Raw genomic sequence first — 7,575 nt, 5'->3', positions numbered from 1 at the left:
TATACTAGATACATTTTGTGGAGGTGGAGTGCAGAATGGGATCAAAAACAGTGGGGGGAGGGACGTGCACTGGACTTTGGTGATGGCACACGGGTGATTTGGTGGTGGGAAGCCCAAAGGGGTGACAGCTGAGATGGAAAAAGGCACAAAATGATGTAAAAATAAACTATTATATTATTTAAGAATATGCTATTCCTGCCACTCAATGGTCTCGAGTCCTCATTGTCACTTAATTTCTTACTAAAGTAGAACTGAAACCAAAATTGGAGATCTGTGTTGCAAGTATGTATGATTGCATTATGCGGTACTTGGGTTTTTGTTTTTGAGTTTCTTATTCAAGCTCTGTAAGGCTTAATATTACATGATTTCTAATGCTTCTTTAGAGACCTTACAAAATACAAAGAGAAACATACTTGTTTTTAGGAGTGGGATAAACTGCATTCTGCCTTGGCAGTCATCATGTGGGTCCTTTGACAGTTCTTCCCATTGTGTAGTCTTAATTTTCCAGTTTTGAAACATTTTGCTGTTTGTCATCTTACATATCACTTTGTGTTATTCACGTGTGTTTCCAAATATGCTAAACAAGCGGAAGAATGATAACATCCCTGGGTGGCTGGTCTAGCAGTGGAACAGTTGTCATCATTGCGTCAGCGTTTTTACTGCACTGCTTAACACAGTGCATTGTCTCTCAAGATACATAAAAGAAGATCAGAGACACCATCTTTCTAGTCTGCTTTTTGCTTTTTTTGAAACCCATGAAATTTCAGGATTTTTCTTTGTCCATTTGTTATGGAAGAAAATGGACAGAGAAAAGACATTTTTGTTACTAGAAAGCCAGAAGATGAATGAAAGAGATGGATAAGCAGCATTCTAGGCCCTAATGATGATGGAGATTGGAATATTTAGCGAAATCTCAGACGGTGAGTCTTCAGATGATATCTTAGGTAACTGTCGCAGACTAGAGTTGATGGGTAAATAACTGGTTTCTGGGGTGTGCATAGGAAGAGCGTGTTCTCTAGTTCGTCTTTCAGTAGGAAAGACTTCACTGAGACCCAGGAACTCGGACCGCCCTGCTTGGATCTTTATCAGGAAGAGTGTGTGTGACAGTATTTTTCCATTTCTCGTGTTTTGCCACCAAAATTCATTTCTTAGCAAAGTGGGATAAACACAAAAGGAGGTGTTTGTCTACCAAGGCATTGCAAGGAAGTAAAAGAAGCAATGACCAAAAATCATGAGATTCTTCTATTGGGGGGCTAATAAATCTAAAAATGAAAGCACTTTGTAGCTAAGTAGTAATGGTGATGTGTCCTCCACAAAACTGGGAGCCAGCTTTGAAAGTGGTGGTTTGACAAGACCAGCGGAAGGAGGAGGAGGAGCCCCACTGGAGACCTGTTGCAGCCGGTGCGGCGAGCGGCTGTGCTCTGGCCGGGGACACCTGAGGGTGGCATTGTGGGTGCCCCCAGCCTGTGGGCTAAAGCTCAGGCTCGCTGCTTTAAATTCTTGTGAGAAATCTCTGCAATTGGTTTTGTTGTTTTACTTTCTATATATCATTTGTAATAAAATGGCTTTTAAATGTAGAAAAATAAAAAGTGTGTGCTGGAGGCAGATAGTGGCGACTACTTTTCCCTTGGCCCACTGAGGGTTAAGCATGGTTCAGTGTGATTTTCTTTGCTCAGTGTTGCCTGGATTTTATGGCTGAACCATGCGCTATGGAGTTGATGTGAACAGTCATTCCCACTCCATGAAGGTGGGACTGACCACCCACTTACTATACCACTACACTTGCCGTGTTGCTGGGAGTGAGTGGTCTTATGTATATAATCTCACTCTTTAGGTTTTATTTTGCCTTTTTTTTTTTTTTAAAATTGATTGCTTTGTCCCTACTGAAACTTCTTTGGAAGCAGTGGCTTCGAGAAATGAATTGCAGACCTGTTTGCTAGTAAAATCACCTTGGTATGTAAAAAAAGGAGTACACATGCAGCAGCCACCCAGGCCCTGCCAGCAGCAGGGTGCTCACGCGGCAGGTGGGGTGCTCCGGCTCGCCCGGGGCACCTCCACATGCCAGAATCTGGTGCTGCAGGCCTTACTCTGGCCTGGCGTTCTTGGTGGGTAACCGTTGCTTTCTGTTAGACTTACATGAAGCCATACTATTAAAATATGGCTTAAGTAGTAGCATTCATTGTCACATACTTAAAATTTTGAATTTCATAATGCAGATAAGATAAAAGCTATCTGAGAATGATTTTGTGTGACTTTTCAAAATATAGCACTATACTGCATTTTGTTTTCATCCATTAAAGGAATGGCTCGGGAAGATAGAGTCAGTCCCATGGTGGACTGACCACACCCTGCTGTAGGAAGAAAAATGGGGGCCTGCCTTGCCTTCCTTAAAGAAGAAAAAAACCTCAGGTCAGCAGGACTCCTTGTTGCCATTTTTTCAGTCCAGCTCAATTTGCCTGTTAAATTATTACACTTTTTTGTATGTTTGAAGGTATAATTTAAAATAATTTATAATGTGTAATTTAAATGTTAAAATGAAGTAAGGTGGTATGAGAAAAAAGAAAATTGGGGTAATGTGTGGTAATTGAGGTCGTATGTATATCAGCCTTTACATGCTGCAGTTCATTTCAAAATTTTGTTCTGTTTGTGTTTAAAGAGAGCATCCTCATTGACATAATCACAAGCGCGGGCTTTTTTTTTTTAACAACTCACAGCAACCCTTTTTTAAAACGTATTTATGCATACAAGAACTGAGGTACAGGCCAGAGGTGTGGGGGTGAGAGGATTCACCAGAGCCAGAGTGGGGAGCAGAACAGGCAGATTGACTGAAACCACTGCTGAGGGGAGCAGCGGGGAGACAGGAGAGGCCTGCGGTACCCTTTGGGTCAACTCCCTGACTGGGGATCAAACTTCTGTCCCACAAGACACTAGTGGGACGGCTTCATAGTGCCTCAATTTAACCCCTTGCGCCACCAGTGAGGCCCCTCGCAAAAACCTTTTGATAGCCTTCAGATATACAGGTGTCCAGAAATCTTTGTTGTACACATACATGAGTTAACCTGTTAACAAAAGTTAATTGAGGACCTCTAGTGTGTTAATATTTGGCACAAAACATTTTTTGTTGCTTTTTAGAAAATAATATAGAATTTAACAAAGATTGCCCCTGTGCGTGTTTGTACGTGCACACATAACCACTGCCGGGGAAGTCTCAGTTGTGCAGCCATTGCTGCATCTGAACTCTCAGCATCCCCCAAAAGCAGCTGCGGCTTTAAACACTCCTGCCCGTCCTTGGGTCCCAGGTGCCTCTGTTCTGCTTTCTGTGTGCACTCGTCTGTTCTAGTTAGCTTCCTGGAAGCGAGTATGTGTCCTCTTGTGTCTGTCTGCATTTAGCGTAATGGCTTCAAGATTCAGCCATGTTGTAGCATGTTCCTGAATTTTATTCCTCCTTAATGTTAAAGCTGAACGGTTTATTCTGTTGCATAAACATTCAGCATTTCATTCCCTCATCTGCTGATGGATGGTCTGGTTTCTGAGCCTGCTTCCAGCTCGAGGGTGTGTACCTACAGGTGGAGCTGGGGGGCCCAGTGTCAGGTTTCGCGCCCAGGAGCCAAGCAGTCTGCTAAGCAGCCACCGCCTGCCCCTGCTGGCGCAGCACCCTGCCCGGCAGCACCCTGCCCGGCAGCACCCTGCCCGGCAGCACCCTGCCCGGCAGCACCCTGCCCGGCAGCACCCTGCCCAGCAGCACCCTGCCCAGCACCTGCTCATTCCTGCTGCTGTGGTAATTGCCATCCTGCGTGTGAAGCGGTGCTTCATTCCGCTTTGGCTTGCATTTCCCGAATGGTTAGTGATGTTAGGGCCGTTTGTGTTTGGGGGAAATGTCTGCCCAAGTCTTCCCTCTGGTTTTGAACTGGGTGGTTTGTATTGTTGAGTTGTAGGAGTTCTTACATATCCCGGGCAGTAACTCCTCAGCAGATAATGTGATTTGCAAATATTTTCTCCTGGCCTGTAGGTTGTCTTCACTCTGTTGACCTTCAGTGCACAAAAGTTTTTAGTTTTGAACTCCAGTCTGTATTTTTCTTGAGTTGCCTGTGCTCTGTGTTGTTGTTAAGAAATCTTTGCCAAATCCAGTGTCATGAAGCCTCCAACTTCAATTTTTTGCCTGTGACTATCTGGTCTAACACACTTTTAAAAATCGTGCGTGTGTATTTTAGTTTCAGATTTATTTAAAAAAAATTCTAGACCAAACCTCCAAAGCCCCAGTCTCCTAAAAGCACCTTACTTTCTGGTCTTAAGAATTTACTTATTAAAAAAAAAAAAAGCAGGCCTTTTTCTGCTTAGGATTTGAATAATAAAAAGGGTGTTTAAGTTAATAAATTACCAGAAATACTATGTGAAGAGCTTTGAAAAGTCTGAGGAAGGGAAGATTGGAAGGGAAGTGTGGAGATGGGCGCTCTGGAAGTGTCTGGCTTAAAATGACTAGTGCAGTTAACATTGTTGACTGGCTTCATAGTTTTGAAACAAAATTTAGGATTGTGTTTCTTTCCATTACAGCTTAAAATATTAATGTGAGATCTAAAATCCATGCAAGGAAACGAATGCACAGCAGGTAGTCCACGCCTGCCTCCTGTGGTAGTTCTGACCTGGGCAACGTGATTTTACAAGTTCTTTGAAAAGAACATGAAGCAAAACACATCTTTCTTGACACGTTTGGGGGCACTTACTGTAGTGCGCTGACTACCTGGCCTCTCATGGCAGCGCAACAGCACCGTGTGGAATGCTTGCCGTCAGTGGTGCCGCCAGCTGCCTCTTGACTCCCAGCGTGGCTGGAGGGCTGGGAATGGGCTGTGTTACGGAGACAGTCTCGGCCTGTGTTCAGGAGAGTTTATTCGCACCTTGCGCTGTTGCCAGCAGCACAAAGCATGAGACCATGGCAGGTTTATCATTTATTCCACCACATCCTTATTAAAAAGTGCTCAGCAGCGACTTCATACAAATAACAAACTGAGCTCTCCATGTCCCACACAGATAAGTCTGTATTTTGACTTTGCCACAGTCGCCTGTCAGTCCCAGAGCCGCTTGGTGGTCCCATCTCCTGCACCCCAGTGTCGCACTGCCCTGCGGTGAGAATCAGGCAGTTTCGGACCCCCAGAGGTCTGTCCTGTGTGGCTGTGGGTGGTGAACTTGAGAGGTCCCAGCCAACCCAAGTTTGATAGGACTCGAGTCTGTTGGCCTTTTACAGTCAGGGGCCCGTGTGTGTGGCCTCGGGCACAGGGGCGCGCTCCACCCCAGAGCCGGGGCGAGTGCTGGGGGCTTACTGGCACAGCTGGCACATCGATGGCTTTCATGAGATGAGAGTTAACTGTCACACTTACTCTTGCTGCAGGTGAATGGAAGGGAATCAGAAGAGGAAAATCTCAACAAATCGGAAATAAGTCAAGTGTTTGAGATTGCACTTAAACGGAACTTGCCTGTGAATTTCGAGGTGAGCTCACTTCACGTATAGAACTCCGCGCTTCAGAATGCTGTTGGCATTCGTCATCCGGATTGTAACATTGGGGGTAACACTCACATACTTAATGAAATCTCCAAGTTGAATATTCAGAGTTGGCAAAAGGTTTGTATTTTTTTCTGGGAGTTGTAGACACGGGCAGCCCTGGGCCGTCGGTTGTCCATGGATGGTCGCGTGTCCTCAGTCTTGAGTGCTGTGCTGGCGCGTGTGTGCGTTCATCTCTCTGCATTCATGTCGCAAAGGCATTGTTCCCCAAGTAATACGAATCTGTTCAAGTGGTCCCTGAAAACCTTATTAGGTTCTTAAAAGAAGATAGGTTTTGTCACTGACTACAGTGACAAAACCTCCTTCACTATTCAGTAGCCCCATTTGCTGTGGGAAACTTGACAGCCTAAGGAGAGTGGCTTACAGGTTGTTCACAGTGGAAAGCCAGGTACATTTGGGCTATTTCCTTTAATCAGGCGATAGGCCAGGGCGGAGGGAACTTAAAGAGTTTCCCTTAATGACAGACACTTGGTAAATTCTTATCAAAGTCTTTTGATGTCTGTGTTTGGTTGTACAGGGTGGTATTTTCATTCAGGAAGCAAATTTCTGTGTCAGTTTTTCACTCTTTCAAAGTTATAAAGAGTATATGTTAATATTCAGGAGAGATTAGAACTCATATTGTTACTTCAGACACGCAATTTGAGTTTTGAAACGTTAAGTGATTTATAGACTTCTTTTGGACAGTTTGTTTTAAAGAAGATTACTGTATTATAAAATAATTTTGTAGCAGTTTTGCAGTTAAAGGTGATCCCCAACTTTCATGCCTGATTTTCACAAAACATACATACTATCTACCGTTAACAGTGCTAGTGCTCTGTGCTGGCCGCAGGGTCCAGTCATAGACCTCCGACAGGGAAGCTGACTCTGCATTGCCAGGCCGGCGCTGACCTGCCCGCCAGGGGTAGGCGGGGCAGGACTTTGCACTGCCATCACAGGCTACTCTGCACCCCCAGGCCCACCCCTGTTCTGCTGGGGCAGGACACCCCGGCTTTACGCTGTCGCCTCTTGGAGTCACAGCACGTGTGGGTCAGGGCCGGTGTCTCCTCCCTGGGCCTCCATGCCTCCGAGTGCTTTGTGTTAGTAGCAGGGTGGAGATTAGGAAAGCACGGAGCGGGCAAACAGAATAATGGGGCTAGTTGTTGGGTGGGGACTGAGTGAACATCACCCTAAGAAGCGAGGGGGTCTCTCCAGATATGCACTGAGTGCAGGAAAGGTAAGACTCGCTCTCTTTGGCTGCTGGGTTGTTTCAGTGCGGCAGACGAGTGGCTTAGAATTGGAAGGAGGGCACCGGAGTGGCAGGAGTGGGGAAAGCCTGCTTCCCCACACCACCTCACACTTGCAACGGTGACTGCTGGGCACAGAACTTGTCACCTATTCGCACTATGCGTTGCTCAGCCTGAGTCACAGGACTTTCTGGGAACTTAGTGAAGCATTACCATTTTACTTTCTTGCTTTGTGAGGTTTGGGGACTAGATTACGTCTGTCCTACCTTTCTTAGGTTTCAGATGAGTCTTGCAAACTTGAGTTCAGGAACATGTACTGCAGAAGGGAGTTGTCGAGCAGTCACACAATGAAGAGATCATGGGAGTGCCCTTTGGCATCGAACTTCTTTAAAGGCATTTAGAACTACCTCTCGCTTGTTGTTCTAAATTGAGTTTAATGAGTAATTCTGTTAAATAACTCACATTCAAGGTTTATATTAGTTTCCATAATTAGATCTTTTTGTTTGATTGGAGTTTAGGCTTAGTTTTAATTCTTTTCTCTGTCTCTGTTGACTTACTTTTTAACATGTAAAACACTAAATAGTTCTAGAAAATAAACCTTCACAAAAAGGTACTTTCACAAGTGTCATCAAGTCTCTTTCCCCACCCCCTCCAGTGTGCTGTAAGACACTGATTTCATTAGTTTCCTCCTCCTCTATCTTTTTTTTTGCAAAAAATAGCCATAGAAACACATGTGTGTACTTATGTATGCGTGTGTGTGTGCAGAAGTACACATATTTGATCTTTTTTTTTTTTTTT

At 44.8% G+C, this 7,575-nt stretch overlaps 1 protein-coding gene across 11 annotated transcripts in view; it reads left to right on the top strand.

Moving 5' to 3' along the window:
• STAU1 (staufen double-stranded RNA binding protein 1) overlaps positions 1-7,575 on the top strand; it is a 45,718-nt gene that overhangs the window by 29,348 nt on the left and 8,795 nt on the right. For all 11 annotated transcript variants that reach the window (XM_012728376.1, XM_012728377.1, XM_012728375.1 and 8 more), the window contains one exon: positions 5,384-5,482. In XM_012728376.1, the coding sequence (XP_012583830.1) occupies positions 5,384-5,482 (99 nt within the window). The remainder of the gene's footprint in view (positions 1-5,383; positions 5,483-7,575) is intronic.

The sequence above is a fragment of the Condylura cristata genome, unplaced genomic scaffold (genome assembly GCF_000260355.1).
Source record: "Condylura cristata isolate star-nosed mole 26May11 unplaced genomic scaffold, ConCri1.0 scaffold00022, whole genome shotgun sequence".
Lineage (NCBI taxonomy): Eukaryota > Metazoa > Chordata > Mammalia > Eulipotyphla > Talpidae > Condylura > Condylura cristata.
Note: the sequence above shows the minus strand (reverse complement) of the source record. Positions and strands in the feature narration are given on the sequence as shown.